This window comes from Microcaecilia unicolor, unplaced genomic scaffold, assembly GCF_901765095.1.
Source record: "Microcaecilia unicolor unplaced genomic scaffold, aMicUni1.1, whole genome shotgun sequence".
NCBI classification, from domain to species: domain Eukaryota; kingdom Metazoa; phylum Chordata; class Amphibia; order Gymnophiona; family Siphonopidae; genus Microcaecilia; species Microcaecilia unicolor.
In genome coordinates this window covers 215,198-232,324 of record NW_021963084.1, presented here as the reverse complement: position 1 = coordinate 232,324, position 17,127 = coordinate 215,198, and the positions used below count along the sequence as shown (strand labels likewise).

Below are 17,127 nucleotides of genomic sequence, written 5' to 3'. Positions count from 1 at the left end.
GTCAATACATATATTTGGAAGAAAGGTAGGAGAGGGAGATGCAATAGAGACGTTTAAATATCCCCATGGCATAAATGCACAGAAACAGTGTCTCTTTCAACTGTAAGGAGGCTATGGAATGAGAAGGCATAGGATGACGGTGAAAGAGGATAGACTCGGAAGTAACCGGAGGAAAATATTACTTTACGGAAAGAATGGTGGATACGTGGAACAGCCTTCTGTTGGAGGTGGTAGAGATGGAGACTGTATGTGAGTTCAAGAAAGCATGGGGCAAGCGCATATGATTGTTTAGGGACAGGAAGAGATAGTAGATGATATGGATGGGCAGACTGGATAGTCCATATGGTCTTTATCTGTCATTGTCCTATGTTCCTATGGCCTAAGAAAGGTCTTGCAATCTTTAGAGAATTAAGAAGCTGAAAACAGGACCGAGAACCAGCCGGGCCCAGGGCAGGACTGGGCCGCCTCTTACCTTCATGCCTCAGTGACTGCTGTTGTCCTCTCCTGCTCCTTTGTGCTGGGAGTCAGGACCCAGATGATTGTATTGTAATATCGCAAATATCGCGCTAATGCAATCATCTGGGTCCTGGGTCGCAGGAGAGACAGACTCAGAAGCAGGCAGGCATGAAGAAGTTTGCCAGGCCTGGGCCCCCTTGGAGGCTGAGCGGGGAATTTTGCCCCCCCCCCCCCCCCCAACCTCTCGGTGGCCCTGACTGAAAATCTGTGTCCTAAATCGGTGGTTTCCAAACCTGGTCCTGGAGGCACCCCATCCAGTTGGATTTTCAGGATATCCATAATGATATTCATGAGATGTTTGCATGTACTTCCTCCACTACCTGCATATATCTCATGAATATTCATTGTGGGTATCCCAAAAACTTGGTTGGTTGGGGTGCCTCCGGGATCAAGTTTGGAAACCACTGTCCTAAGTGATTTCTACCTAGTGGGAATCTGCTTCCTTCAAGGTCCTGTAAGAATTTTAAATTGCAGGGATCAGTCTATAACACACTGCCTTGCAAATGAGTCATGTCAAACCCTGAGTGAGCTGACACCACTCTTGTGTTTAGTCTCCTGGAATGGTTTAATTGTTCCAGCATTTTGCTATAGAGACAGCTTAACCTCTGCCTGCTAATGAGTCATTGCACTAAAACACAGCAGTGTGAGTCTGCCAAAATGAATAGCCTATCTCTGTGATTCAAGGCTTGTTGGACACCAGGATGGTGTTTTCCTGGCCGAGCCATCAGCCTTATACTCTTGCAGGGAGGATAAGAGCAGCAAGACAACCAGTATATATAGAGGCAACCTTTGGGGTCAGTTTTGCCATACATCAACTGCAATAAATTTGCCATCCTGGAATTGATAAGGAGAGTGTCTGTCAGTTATTCACAAATTTATCACTGATTTGTGGTAGGTAATAAACATCATTGTGTTGAGTCATTATCACAATGGAGTGGAGGAGTGGCCTAGTGGTTAGGGTGGTGGACTTTGGTCCTGGGGAACTGAGGAACTGAGTTCGATTCCCACTTCAGGCACAGGCAGCTCCTTGTGACTCTGGGCAAGTCACTTAACCCTCCATTGCCCCATGTAAGCCGCATTGAGCCTGCCATGAGTGGGAAAGCGCAGGGTACAAATGTAACAAAAATAAAATAGATACTATTGGAGATTCTACATGGAATGTTGCTACTATTGGAGATTCTACATGGAATGTTGCTATTCCACTAGCAACATTCCATGTAGAAGGCTGCGCATGCTTCTGTTTCTGTGAGTCTGACGTCCTGCACATACGTGCAGGATGTCAGACTCGCAGAAGCCTGCGTGGCCACATTGGTGGAATAGCAACATTCCATGTAGAATCTCAAATAGTAGCAACAGTGGAGGAGTGGCCTAGTGGTTAGGGTGGTGGACTTTGGTCCTGAGGAACTGAGTTCAATTCCCATTTCAGGCACAGGCAGCTCCTTGTGACTCTGGGCAAGTCACTTAACCCTCCATTGCCCCATGTAAGCCGCATTGAGCCTGCCATGAGTGGGAAAGCGCGGGGTACAAATGTAACAAACAAAACAAATATTAGTCTGAGTCATTATTACAAAAAATATTATTAGTCTTTTTTAAGTATATAAATAAATATAGTTGTTTGGTTTTTAACTCTAATTTTGTCTGGTTCCTGTTCTTTGGATAAGCCTGGTTCACATTCCCGCTCTTGTTTGCATTTATTAGGTTAATAACGAAACATGATTTGAGATACCTAATAGCAGGTTCCATTTAATTCAGTTTAAAAGGATTGTGGTGATATCATTCAGCCTGTTCTAAAACTCTTGTAACTGATTTCCTGCCATTAATATTTTAAAAGTTGATTTTCTATAGAATTTTACATAAGTTCAGGGTCTTGGCTGCTTACTGGATTAGCCTTTTTTGCACTGGAGTATGATGCAAAGTTTATTCAAACATCTGGGCTTTTTTTTGTATTTTTTTTTTTTTAAACCTCAAGTGGTAGACAGTGTTGTAACACAGTTGAGAATACTCTAAAATGTACGGTGATGTCACCATTAGAATCTGGATCTGATGATCAATGCTATTGGCATTCCCTAATTTTTCAGTATTAAGTAGACATGATGCTAGTTAAACTATTTCAAAGGAATAGTTAATGTACAGTTTGGGTCGCCTGATAGGTGTGTGTGTGTGTGTGTTTTTACAGATGCACGCTGCTGGAAGATCCCTAAGATTTTCTCTTGGCTGCAGGAGGAAGGCGCACTCTCAGCGGAAGAGATGGCACGGACCTTTAACTGTGGCATCGGAGCCATCCTGGTGGTAGAGAAGGAGAAGGCAGAACAGATTCTGAGGACTGTTCAGAAGCATGAGGAAGCACGGCTGATTGGGACAGTGGTACCACAGCAGAAAGGTTAATATACTATTGACAAGTGGATCACTTGTACTATTAAATGCTTAGTTGCAAAGAAGTTGGAGTTTACACATGTATGGCAAATAACCAAGAATTGGTCCAAATAGAAATTTTTTTTACCTTGATAATATAAATAGTGATTTGAAGATTTTTTTTTTCCTTTATGGGTTTAATAGTTTTGAATTGTTCTCTAACAGTTGTGTATGTGTTTGGAAGGACTCCCGCCCCCCCCCCCCCCCCCCCCCCCCCCCCCCCCTAGTTCTTAGCCAGCTGGTAGCACTGAAGATAGGGGGTTCGCATAGAACTGTTGAGGTATCTGCAGAATAGAGAGTTTGGTGTAATATAACATACCTATCGTCTGTAGGTTTGTTTTTATCTAGTTCAGAGGTTACCAGTTTTTTTGCTTGTGTAGAACCCCTTATTAACCTTCAAAATGTTTGTCCCCACCACTCTCTTTTCAGCACCAAGCCTGTCCCTGCTAACCTTTGATGGAGACAGAAAGGGCAAAGGAGAAGTTAATCTTTTTCTCTCTCTCTTCCCCCACCCCAACCATTTTTCACCAGTCTCTCCCTCCAGCCAATCCTTACCAGTCTCTGTCCCTCCAGCCAATCCTTACCAGTCTCTTCTCGTCTTCCACCAGTGATTGTCCAATAATGTGGGTCTGTGTGTGTCTCTGTCCACCAGCCTCTCTATGTTCCCTCCATCCCAGCAGACCCTCTCCCTTCAGTCAGTTTCCCTCTTTCTCTCCAGCTAGTCTGCACCATTATTATCAGTGGTGAAACAGTGGGTTTTCAAGCCTGTGAACTGTATTAATAATTTCATGAAGTGTATTTATGTTTTGCCAGCAGGTGGTGTTTATTTGTTCCTAGGCCCTGCAGTTTGATTCTGGTCCTGTTGAGCTGCTTCCAGCCTCCAGGGCTTCCTCTGATCACACTCCCACCACCTCCACTGCTGGCCCCACCCCCATGACCATTTCTGCTTCCAGTCTGTACAGTTACCTCTGTTCCATCTCCAAAGCTGCTACTGCTGCTTTCATCCCTCATGGCTGCTGTTGCTGTTATCACCTGTACGGCAGTTTCTGTATTCTGTTCACATAGATTATATCAGCATGAAAAGATTCTTCTCCCTTTCTGTGTCAAGACCCCCTGTAGTGATGTCATGGGCCCCAGAGGTCTGCGGACCATAGGCTGTGAACAACTGATCTAGTTGATACTTGTCTGAGGTCTTTGTTGGAGGGGGAATCTGATTGCTAACATTTTGGGGAGCTATTTGTGTTGTATTCTTTTATTTTCCAAATCTAGATACGCAATTCTGACCAATTTTATAGTGGAGGGAGTGGCCAGTTAAGATGATCTGTGAAAATCCATAAACATCCAAGAAAACTATATTTTAACTTTAGATTTGCAAGTTCTAGTTAAGATTTTGGCCTGAGCAAACCTTCCACACCTGGACTTCATTTCTGTTCAACTAGAACTTGCAGACCAACCACAGGTGTGGAAGGAACACCAGTATCCCACGGAGAAGCACACAACAGGAAACAGGAGTGGGAGACAGATCCAGGCACTTCAAACATAGACCAACGAACACCAAATATAGAGTTAAAACTTTTATTGATGACTAAATGATGACTCAATGCTGTTAACTGGTATTTGCTGGTAGTGTATGTCCTTGAGACTGTTGCTTTCTTAACCAACAGTCTTTTTCAAGACCTCTTTTAGCAATTCAGTCTTTGAAGACACTCATTTGTGACCGTTATTTTTACAACCGAAGACATTCATTTGTGACTATCATTTTTACAACATAGTACTCTTTAAGAGACTCCTGAGGCAGGCACGTTCCGAAACATTGTACCATGTTGAGTCATCATTTAGTGTAGTCAAAAGTTTTAACTTTGTATTTGGTGTCCCTTGGCCAATCCAACTAGAACTTGCACCACCTATGCTCACTGCCATTTGTGATGGGATGGGGTGGTCCAAGCCTGTGATATGTCTTCATTCATAGCAACAGAATCCTTTCAGAATCATTTCCCTTTTATAATCTAGCTAATACAGTGAGTGTCCATGACTGGGGGTCACACACTATGGACCATGTTTAGGCGTACCCTAGAACCAGCCAATAGATATCACTGTTCTACAGTGGGCTGGTATCCCAGTCCTTAGCAGCTGTAATAACTTCCTCCACTTTGCTAAAGTGAAAATCAAAAGTAGTCCATAAATTCTGTCCCTGGTCTTGAATATGGTGCAACTTTTTAAATTTTTTTTTTTAACTTGTTAATGGGAGAGCAGTCACTCTTTTCCCTCACATGATTTGAAGATTCTCAGACTCGTGTGAAATCAAGAATCTGCTGGAATCTCTGCAAATGAGCTTTCTCAAGCTATCATGAATGCAGCTGGTGAGGATGGCACCTCCATGTAGCAAACCAAAAAGAGAAAATGAGGGTGGCATTCTGATCTCTGGGGACAGGTAAGCTGGTCTTCCTCCTCACCTTTTCCTCAAAGGTAAAGTAGGTGGGTGTCTGCAAAAAGCTTTTGAAGGAGGCTGTTTAGCTGTTTCTATTTGATCGGTTAGATTAACCTTTTTTTTTTTCCCCCTGCCATGTTTCATTTCTAGGAACAATATGGAGGCTTTGATAAAGAGCACGAAAGAGCCAAACAGCAGTGCTCTAATATCCCTTGTTATTTCCAACAAGTCTGGGGTAGAGGGATTAAAGAAAGCTGAAAGGGCGGGGATTCCTACAAGGGTAAGTAACCAGTTAATTGTCTAACCAGCTTTACAGTTCTTTTCAGTTACAGAACGTGTCATGCTTCTCTATCTGAGAGGTCAAGGAGCAGACTTAGAAAACAGACACGACCCTCTCTTGTCTCCAAGAGCCATAAGCGGGCCTAGTTTTTAAATGTTTTACAGATAACCAGCCCCCATTACAAGAATCTGATTGTGTGCAAGTATTTTGTCAATAGCTTGGTTCAGATATTGCGAAATACAACCCTTACTTATGACTTCAAGAATCAACATTGCTTGTCCACCTACCTTATTTTATATGGCCTGCACTGTCGTTACAATTCTAGGCAGTTCCTAAAAAAGCATATATAATAAAATTCTTAACAAGTAGCACAAAAACCTCTAAACACAAATAAACTTAAAATAAAATTTACATACAACAGTTAAATATAATGAACCATGAATCCAACAGCACGTCACTAGACTAAGCACAGAGTGTTTTATGAGGTGAGCTACAGAGAGGGCTTGTGAAGATTGTGTGTTAACGTCTAGTGACACTATTAGTAGCCATAGTAAAATAATTTTTAATAGGATTTTGCATGTCAGTGGTACCTTCCATGCTTCAAAATTGTATCAAACTTACACAGCTGTCTGTGGTGGTGCCAGTTTTATAGCTTATTTCATAACACATGAAAGTGTCTGTTGGGTTTTTTTATCTGCCTGTCTATCCATAGCCCTCATTTCTGCTGTGACGTTCTTTGTTTAGGAAATGTTAGGAGGACCTTAATACACTAATTTGAAACAACTTGCTGATCCTCAAGGACTGTTTACACCTTTCTGATGTCAGTGCTAGCCACTCACCCTGTCCCAAACCCCACCCATACCCTTTACCAGGGGTGCTCTATATGGTCCTCAAGTTCTGCAACCCAGTCAGGTTATCAGGGGTTTCCCCAATGAATATGCCTGAGATCTATTTGCATGCACCGCCTCCACTGTATGCAAATAGATCTCTTGGATAATCATGATACAAAATTACACACAGTATATGCTTTACCCTTTTATTCTTTATGTACTTCGTAGTAATCAAAATTCCACATCACATATTAAATTGCCTGCATTCATCCCCATTCATTCACATTCATACTAATACCCGCATAGAGACTGCTGACTAATACACACAATCACTATCTACCAACCTTAAACCTATTAATACTGATAGACCCAAATCCTATTTTACAAGGGAATACTGGATCCACTGGTTAATTCACCCAAATAGTCTTTAACATGCAGCTCAGCAGTCCTTATGTTGTTCCTATTGGCACTGAAATCCGGTACTGGTTCCACTGATGAGTTCATCACCAACCATTTTTTTAACTTGCCGATTACAAATACCAGATGATATCATCCCAAACCAGATATCACTTCAAGGCTTTATGGTAGAATCACAGTAGCAAACTTTTAACAAGTCTCCACACAATCTATAATCAATCCTTTGTAAGTCACCCCAAAGTCTACTCGAGCTTCTTCAGGAGTTGGGTTCCTAAATGGATTAATACAATGATGAAGTTTATGGATGAAGCAAGCTTCCTTACATCTTACAATTCTACAATTTAATTCTACTTACAATTTATCGATGTACTCTCTTTCTGGATACAAGACGGGAAAGAACTCAACCGTCCACAAGCAATCATCCCCAGCATGCAAACGCCGGCGCATGCGTGTGAACTCCTGACCTACACCGCACATTTAAACCTCCCTTAATGGATAATCATTGGGGAAATCCTGAAATCCCAACGGGTTGCAGACCTCGAGGACTGACATTAAGCGCCCCTGCCCTCTACTATGTTGTATGAGCTAACATCTTGCTAATGGTGCAGTGCTAAGCTATCTCCTGCCAAGACCCAACCATGGTATTTTTATAGCACTATTGGATGACCACAGTTTTGTTAAAAACTTACTGTGGTGTATATAATATATATATATATATATAACACAGTTTGTTAAAACCTTGCTATACCACTCATTTCAATTCCTCAGGTACTGTTTGAGCTTAGAGGTGCTAAGGTCGCCGTGCTAGCACTTCCCACTCAGCACTGGGACCCATGCACACACTATGCACTGTACTTCAGAGTTAACACCCTGTTGGTTACACTATGCATATTTAGACTAAAGTCAGCTTTTTGAGCAAAGTGAATCAGGAGACCTTGTGGCGCCTTCTCTCCACTGGCTTTATTAGTGCATTCATGTTTTTTGTATCAGAGCTGGATAGCCCAGTTTGTGTTAAGGTGTCATTTGTTTAATTTCCATTTTCAAGTGTGTTCAGTTTTTACCTTATGTCTCTGGTTGTGATCTTGCAGGTAATTGACCATAAGCTCTATGCGAGCCGCACAGATTTCGACAGTGCAGTAGACAAAGTCCTTGAAGAATTCTCCATTGAGTTAGTTTGCCTTGCAGGATTTATGAGAATTTATCTGGCCTTTGTCAGAAAGTGGGATGGTAAGCAATTTATTAGTAATAGAGATGGAAACCATGTCTTAATTCCCAAACTATAAATATAAACAATGTGCCTCGCTTTTAACCACCATGAAATAAAAGGGCATTTCTTAACGAAGGCTTGTAGATGTTTTTTTTAGGGACTAGTCCAGTCAAGTGCTGGATGTGCTGATGAAGAGATAAGAAAGAATCGGCTTTATAGGTCAAATTCCTGCTTCTCTGCCCATCAGCTCATGGCAGGGTTACTTGGAGAGTGCTTATCAGTGACACACGATGGCAGAGTAAAGAGCAGGTTTAACGGGCTCTACAGTCAGCTTGGTCTGTTCTCCCCTACTGGAAGATGACTGCTGTGATAGCTTCAGCCGCTGGAAGAGGCAAAATTGAGCAACCTCTACTGAAAGCATGCAGGGGCCTTTGTTTGAGGGATGCACCCACTCCCCAGTGGGCAGAAGTGTGATCTTTAGAGTGAAGAGCAGAATTAAATCAAGTTCTGATTAAGCTAGAAATCTAGGAATCTGGAGCTGTCCTAAAATAATACTTTTTTTTTTTGTAGTATGACTTTTAAATCTCACACTGTTTAACTGAAAATAGTCTTTTGGGGAAGGAGCACGGGACCAGGTCCAGTTTTAGACATGGTGGGCCCCAGGGTAGAAATTAAGGAGGGGGCCCTTGATCCCCTCTCCGTCCCCCAATTTCCCCACTTGCAGTCCAGCCATCTCTTACCCTTCTCCCCACCGTGGTCCATTTCCCTCCCCCTCACTTTGTGGTCTTCTTTAAAAATGTATTTCCCTTCTCAGAGGGGCCCCGGTGCATCAGCCATCCTCGCAAGCTGCCTCCGGCTGCCCTAAAGCTTTCCCTCTTTGCCATGGTCTGCCCAGGCAGAAACAGAAAATTTCATCAGAGGGGGCGGATCACGGCAGAGAGGGAAAGCTTTGGAGCAGTCTGAGGTAGCGTGTGAGGATGACTGCTGTGCTGGGGCCCCTCTGAGAAGTGAAATAAATTTTGTAAAGAAGGGAGGAGGAGAAGGGGAAGATTCGCCTGGACTGCAAGGCCCCCTGGAGCTGTGGGGCTCATGGCAGCTACCCTGTTTGCCCTCCCCCCACAACGCCGGCCCTGCACGAGACATCTTATTTCAAAATAGCTGATTATAATAAAATGCATGACATTGCCACTAACCTGAATATTATTAATCCTAATTATGTGGTTTTGAATGTCTTTCCAGGGAAAATTCTCAACGTCCACCCATCTCTGTTGCCTTCTTTCAAAGGGGCACACGCTCATAAACTGGTGCTGCAGGCTGGCGTCCGAATCACTGGCTGCACAGTGCACTTTGTGGCTGTAAGTGGATCAGTTAGCCCTTTACTAAGAATATAGTTGCTCTCTAGCTAGAATACCTTCAGTAGCATTCCATTTTTGGAGTGGATTTGGATTTATAATCATTTGTATGGGACTTGAACTGTGAACACCCATCTAAAATTCCAAAAGACCTCAAGACTCACCTCTTCTGGAAAGCCTACCCAGCAGAACCGAACTAATTCATGAACAATGCATCACATCTATCGAACTAAGAAATGAACAATACCCCTTCCACATAATCCTATTACTTCAAACTGTATGAATTTTACTACTCCAGTTATAATTAAATGTACTTCTACCCTTATCCTATTCTGTATTGCTCACTAGAAGCTGTAGTCCCATCCCCGAAGACGTATCAGCCTCATTGGGATTACTTCTCTCTATATGCTACTATATATTCGTCCCAGAGTTGTATTCTCTTTTCCGGAACCTTATCAGCTTCCTCGCACCTACTGTTACTCTATTTTCCACTCTGTATATATTCCGGAACCTGTAAGCCACATTGAGCCTACTGCTATGCGGGAAAATGTGGGATACAAATGTAATAAATAAATGTACCCAGCACCATACACAAATACAGTCTGGTCAAGAAAAAGGACACACAACAAAACACAAAGAGCCTTTGAGCTAAATCAGCAAGTTCATGATTGGGAAGAACCAAAGGTGGGTTATAGTGGGACTAAGGAAAAAGGAGCAGTAATATTTATTTGCAATATTTGTTATACCAGCATTTGATAATAGCATCAAGTTGATAAACAATATGTAAAAGAAAAACAAATGAATAAACACACATTTAAAAACCACAATAAAACACATATTTACATCAATATGGACACAAGGCAAGGGTCGTGTATAATATTGAACCAATATATTGAACGGACAACATTGAACCAATTTACTTGAAAACATAAGGGAAGGTATCTTTAAATAAATCTTAGTCATTCTGTCTGTACAATTAAATGCTCAAATAACCAGGTTTTCAGACCCACCTTAAATTTTCTGTATGAAACCTCCTGCCCAAGTTCTGATGGTAACGTATTCCAAAGAGAAGGCATGACGCAACAAAAAGCAGTGTGCCGTGAATTATCAAAGCCAAATTATCTTATGTGGAGGAAGTGTTGGCATTAATACTATGAGACCCCATATAGCCTGATCAACCTTTCAAGCTATCTTACCACACTTCTCTGCAATTCTAAATAATCCACAAGGAATGAGGGAGTCTGAAAAGTAGGCTTAAAAGGTCCAGTAGAGGAGTGACCATTTTAACTGAACAAAGCTGCAAGATAGCCATCTAGTGTCCGGATGTGTACATATATCAGCTCAATGACGCTTCTAGTGGCCTATTAGTGCTGTTTTTAATTGCTTAACTTTGCTGGTGATGGCTTCTGTTCCTTGGCGTCAGATAAGTTTTCTATGTTTTTTGCACAAAGAAACTAAAATTTGACCAAAGTGTAGGAGGCTTTGGGAGCAAAAGGTTAATTAGACATCGTGGAGTCTTGTTTGCATTGGTATGTAACATCAGTTAAGGAAACAATCATTTTTCCTGGCAGAATAAGAGGGGAATAGCCCAGAAGCAATAGTCAACCTCTTTAGAGGCTAAAATACATAAGAATTGTCAAAACTGGGTCAGACAAAAGGTCCAAGTGGCCTAGCATCTTGTCCCCAATAGTTACCAATCCAGGTCACACATAAAAGTAGCAAGATTCAGTGCTATTTACTCAAGGATAAGCCATAGCTTCCCCAGGTCTACCTTAATAACAGTTATGGATTTTTGCCTCCAGGAATTTGTCCCAGTTATGCTTATTTTTACCACATCCTCTGGCAGTGAGTTCAGAGTTTTAACTATGTGTGAGTGAAAAAAATATTGTCCGAGGACAAGCAGGCTTATTTTATTCTCACAAGGTGGGTGATCCTGACCTGCGTTGCCCGGTCTGGACTTATAAAAAGTGTAGTAGAGCTTTGTGGAGGTGCGGGACACGCTCCACCGCGCATGTGCCTTCCCGCCCACTGCTCAATGCGGTCTCCTCGTTTTTTTTTTCTACAGCAGTGAGGAAGAGTGTGTGTTTTTTGTCTATTCAACCAGCCCACTAACCACTTGCTAGTTTTTCTTGAATCTTGATCTGCACCATCCTGATATATCACGCTGCAGCTTTTCAGTTGTAGTTTCTTATTTCTGAGACAAATTGCCAGCAGTAACAATCAAAGAGGATAATTCCATAAACATTTAGTAATTCCAGAGTCCATTTTTCTCCGAGGACAAGCAGGCCGGCTTGTTCTCACGATTAGGGTGACGTCCACGGCAGCCCCAGGATCGGAAGATCTTCCTAGCGACAGAAGTTTGCTAGCTTTCGCGTGATCCACGTGCAATCGCGCATGTGCTATCGTCTTCCCGGCGAACATGAGCGTGCTCGCCAGTCTCTCTTTTTCCGCGGTTCAGAAACGGACGTGTACCGCCGTTCTGTGCCCCAGAGAGGCCCCGCCGTGTTCTTCGCTGTGATTTGCACCTTTTCAGGCTGTTTTCTTCCACTCTCATGTGTTCTCCCAAAAAAAAAAGTTTCCGCTACTTCGTAGTTTTTTCCTCCGTAAGTTTCTTTCTTTTGCGTAAAGCGGCTTTTTTGACGCCCGTAAGGGTCTTTCCCCCCTTTTTGAGTGCCTCTTTTTTCGGCATCATCGCGTTTGACCTCGCTGGCGCGATTTTTTTCCGCCCATGTCATCAAAGCCTGCCAGCGGGCTTCAAGAAGTGCACGCTGTGCCACCGGACGATCTCGCTCACTGATAGTCACATTTTGTGTCTTCAGTGTCTCGGGGCTGGTATCGCCCGGGGACGACCTGTACTTTGTGCCTCCAACTCAAGAAGAGGACTCAGGCAGCGAGATTGGCTCAGTGGAAACATCTTGTTCTGGAGCCTCGTCCGGTCTTTTGACGCCGATAGTAACCTCGCTTTACCAGCATCTGCCAAATTAAGTGCAAAGAGACCTCTGTACCCGGTAATGATGGCAACATACCTGCAGTACCAGAGGGCTCCTGAATCCCAATCCCGGAACTGGCAGCCACAGCCAACAACGCTGGGCCACCCTCACTCTGCTCTGGCTGCTATGAGGTGGTTTCCCTCTTCCGGAAGCCGCCTGTTCTCCTCCCGGTGCCAGATGCTGTCCCTGAACCTCCGGAGTTGTTGTTCCTGCGGGTGCTGACTGCACTACCGCTCTTTCTTCCGGGTCAAAGCAGAGAAACTGAGAGGGGGTGTGAGAACCCGGACTGGGTACAATCTCCCCTCCAGGCAGTAACATAGTAGATGACGGCAGAAAAAGACCTGCATCGTCCATCTAGTCTGCCCAAGATAAACTCATATCTTGAATTTGTACCTGTCCTTTTCAGGGCACAGACCGTATAAGTCTGCCCAGCAGTATTTCCCGCCTCCCAACCACCAGTCCCGCCTCCCATCTCCGGCTCTGGTACAGACCGTATAAGTCTTGCCCATCCCCTATCCTAGCCTCCCAACCACCAACCCCTCTTCCCCCTACCTGCTCCGCTGCTCCACCAACGGCTACCGCAGCAGAGGACTGGCCCGGGGAAACCACGGGAAAAGAGGTTGGGCATAGCGCTGGATGGTCTGTTGAACTGACCCTGCTAAATTCTGCTGAGCCAGATAGGTTGGTACTGTACCCCGGTGTTTCGGAGCCATTAGGAAAACTAGAGAAAAAGGTAAAATTCTGCGGGTGCTCCTTGCATGCCTTAACACGCTGCCACCATCTTAACTCTGCCCCTACATTTTTTTTATAAGTCCTGGACTGGACGACACGGGTCAGCGTCACCCACTTGTGAGAATATAAAGCCTGCTGTCCTTGGAGAATGCTAGCTACAGATAAGTATATTCGCTTTTTCTGCGATTTTGTTTTAAGTCCTGCAGAGAAACTTCCTCCTCTTGTGTAGTGCCTCTGTTGCCACCTGACATACTTTCCTTTTTCCTGAGCTACTTAAGGGAAGAGGGATGGGATTTGATACACCGCCTTTTTGCGCTTACAATCAAAACGGTTTACATATTATATACAGGTACTCATTTTGTACCTGGGGCAATGGAGGGTTAAGTGACTTGCCCAGAGTCACAAGGAGCTACAGTGGGAATGAAACCCAGTTTCCCCCCTGTTCTCAGGCCACCGCACTAACCACTGGGCTACTTCTTAAGTGCCAGAACGTTTGGTAGAATAGATTTGCTGAGAGCTGATGCTTCTGTCCAACTCGTTTTTGCATTGATGGCACTTCTTAGCATCATCTCCTTAACAGCACTTAACCAGTTCTAGTCTTTTAATGTCAGCACATTATGCAGAGTTCCACACCTTTCCCAAAATGATTAAAGGAACTGAAAAGCGCCTGGTCATTGTAGCAGATCAGTAAAAAAAAGGTTTACTAAAGAATCAAGTAAAGATGACTAGGTATGCAGTGGCAAACCACCCCACTAATAGTCTGCCAAGAGACCGTCATGCAAGTGAAGTTTGCGACTTGGTCCTTGCATACAGGGGACTGCCTTTACCTTTAAAGAAGCAAGTATCCAACCAGGTTCAGGGATTTTATGTCCAAGATTATAGGGGCACCAGTGAGTGGAACTTGGGACCACTTCGTGCTAGACACACAGTCTGCATTTAAAAACAAGACTAAAAGTGCTAGGATGTGGTGTCGCAAGGTATGCTTGGTGGCCCGTAAGAGTGTGCTACAGCGGTGGATATCTCCAGAGCCACCGGAGTATTGGCAATGGCGGAACCAAATACATGAACTAGCTACCTGGGAAGCTAGGGAGGCAAAAGGGAATATAAAAAAAGAAAAAAACACTTCTTACTGATCTGGAATCCATATATACAGGGGTTAAGCCCACGAGGACGCAGCTTATTGTTAAATATGTTGTAGACCTGCATGGGGACCACTGGTTAAGTGATGATCTATCTCCACGGAGTAGGTTGACAAGAGGGGGAGAGTAGGGACCCACCTGGGTTATCAGAACACAAACCCAGGGGGGATATCGGGGATAGGGGCTCGAGGGGGGGAGGGGAGGAAGGGTGGATGACTTGCAATATTGATGGGAAGGGAGTTTGAATTTGATCCTGCAAGAAGCTTGGAAGATAATAAAAAGAGGTGGGTTGGGGATAAAAACTAAAAGATTGGTGCCGGTAAGCAATGACACATAATTGTGCAGCGTACTTTAATATAGGAATTTTTCTTGTGTATTCTCAGAATGGGGACCTTGTAATCTCAGTATGACACCAATAAAAATGTTGAAACATAAAAGAAGCAAATATCCTATTTATAGGGTATAATTCAAATATGGTTCAAAGAATGCGCAACAGACTGGCACAGTAATGCCATGTTTTGGACAGGGTGTTCCTTTGTATGGGAGTTGCTGACGTTATACTGCATCATAAGCACATAAGCACCGCCATACTGGGAAAAGACCAAGGGTCCATCAAGCCCAGCATCCTGTCTCTGACAGCGGCCAATCCAGGCTTCAAGAACCTGGCAAAACCACCCCCCAAAAAACAAAATTAATAATGTCAATGGACTTTTCCTTCAGGAATCTGTCCAAACCCCCCTTAAACTCCGTAAGGCCAGCCGCTGCCACCACATTCTCTGGCAACGAGTTCCAGAGTCCAACTACATGCTGCCTTCATATAAATAATGTAATTTCCTTTACTATTAACCAAACTGTTTAATATGTAGGGAATCCGTAGCGTCTCACCAATAAGAGTATTTACATATTGAATCTTTTTTTTTTAGTTCATTGTAAACTTTACTCTGTCTATGGAAGTACTTCTATAGATTAGGTTGTGCAGTTGTGTCGCATTGTGTCCCAGTGTGTTTAGCTGGTGTTGCTGCTGTTTTCATGTGCCTCTAGTACATACACACGTTGCTCAGAGCTGTGGGGTTTCTTCTTTCAGGAGGAGGTTGATGCTGGAGCCATCATTTTCCAGGAGGCTGTTCCAGTGGAGCTGGGGGACAGCGAGGAGACATTGTCTGAGAGAGTGAAAAAGGCTGAGCACCAGGCCTTCCCTGCTGCCTTACAGCTCGTGGCAAGTGGCGCTGTGAAACTAGGACCAGATGGCAAAATCTGCTGGAAAATGGACAAAAACAGTTCGTTTTCTGACTCCAGAATGAACACTTGTTGCTGAGCGTAAGAAGAATTAAAATTCCACAAGTAAAAAAAAAAAAATTTTGCTTCCTTTTTTGTAAAATCCCGAGGAATGTTTCAGCGGGGTTTCAAAGTGCCTTTCTTTTATAAAGCCAAACACTGTTAACGTTGTTTGCATTAATCTTCTGGGTTTTGTCTTTCCGTGTCAAATTAATTGCATTCCTGCATGTAAGATCCTGCTGAGCAAGTGCCCATGGGGGCCAGAATACAACAAAGTCCCCGGAATGGAGAGATTCTTAGACTGTGTCTTTTCTATTCTTTGTGGTTGACGGGGGATTAATTTTTGTGATTTGAAGTACGGTTGTGGGAGCCAGATGCAACAAAGATACAGAGACTCAACCTTTAAGGACTGTGGATTAAAGACTTGTATAGTGGGTGCAGAGCTTTCACCAAAGTCGAGGATCTTCTGTGAAGTGGCACTGATGGATCACATGACTTGTGACACAGCACTTGGTGGATGTTTCTCAAGCATTTCAAAATTTGCACCAGCCTTTGATTACCTCCATTAACTCTGTGAGAAGCTTGTTTTGGTTCACAATTTGATAAATATGTCGGGTACTTTTCCCCAGGGTATGCCTTTTAGTCCATTGCAGCTGCTCAAATGACACAATGTCATTTATTATGTAATTCTTTTTATTAAAAGATCAACCAATTTATACAATGTCATTATCTGTTACAAAAGTTATTCCCTTTTCCCCCCTTATCAATTCATCCCCACCCTCTACCCAATTAGTTTACAAATTTGTTAACAAATGAATTGATGGCAATAGAATTTTGACTTATACAGAATATTATTTGTATGACACTGGAGAAACAGGCAATAAGCATGAATTAGGTTACACAGAATTATTGAACTGTCGTACTGGAACAAACTGATTAGCTTGTTTTATAGGGATTTTTATTTATCATTTGTCATATGTGAAAGATAGCAATGGCATGCCAGTTTACCTCATAACTGACAATATTTGGAGTGAAGGAGTAGCCTAATGGTTAGTGCAGCGGTCTTTGATCCTGGGGAACTGAGTTAAATTTCCACAGCTGCTCCTTGTGACTCTGGGCAAGTCACTTAACCCTCCATTGCCCCAGGTACAAATAATTACCTGTATATACCATGTAAACTACTTTGACTGTAACCACAGAAAGGAAGTATCAAGTCCCATCCCCTTCCCCTTCTCTATCCTAATTAGTTAATAAAGCTTTATGGCTTAAACAAATACTTATTAATGTCAAATATATGTAGATAAGCAAGTATACTGGTTATTTTAGATTTCATCAGAAACTCTGGAGAAGACTTCTTTAACCTTGTTTTGTTGCAAGGACTATTCAAAAGGTATAGGAGTTGGACTATATCTCCTTTGGTCTTGTGGTAACTAGAGAGTGACACGGGGATAAAATTTGTCCCTGTCCCCGTGGGTTCTGTCTCCGTCCCCACAGGCCCCATCTCCATCCCCGTACCATCCTTGCAGGCCCTGTCTCCGTCCCTGCCCCA

General features: G+C 43.3%; 1 protein-coding gene across 1 annotated transcript; it reads left to right on the top strand.

Annotated features, from left to right (window-relative positions):
• The first annotated feature begins 5,294 nt into the window (after nucleotides 1-5,294).
• LOC115458906 (trifunctional purine biosynthetic protein adenosine-3-like) lies at nucleotides 5,295-16,300 on the top strand. The gene is made up of 5 exons (XM_030188752.1): nucleotides 5,295-5,359; nucleotides 5,507-5,636; nucleotides 7,972-8,110; nucleotides 9,330-9,445; nucleotides 15,388-16,300. Exons 1-5 carry the CDS (start codon nucleotides 5,295-5,297, stop codon nucleotides 15,616-15,618), a joined length of 681 nt encoding a protein of 226 aa, XP_030044612.1. The 3' UTR covers nucleotides 15,619-16,300.
• The last annotated feature ends 827 nt before the right edge of the window (nucleotides 16,301-17,127 follow it).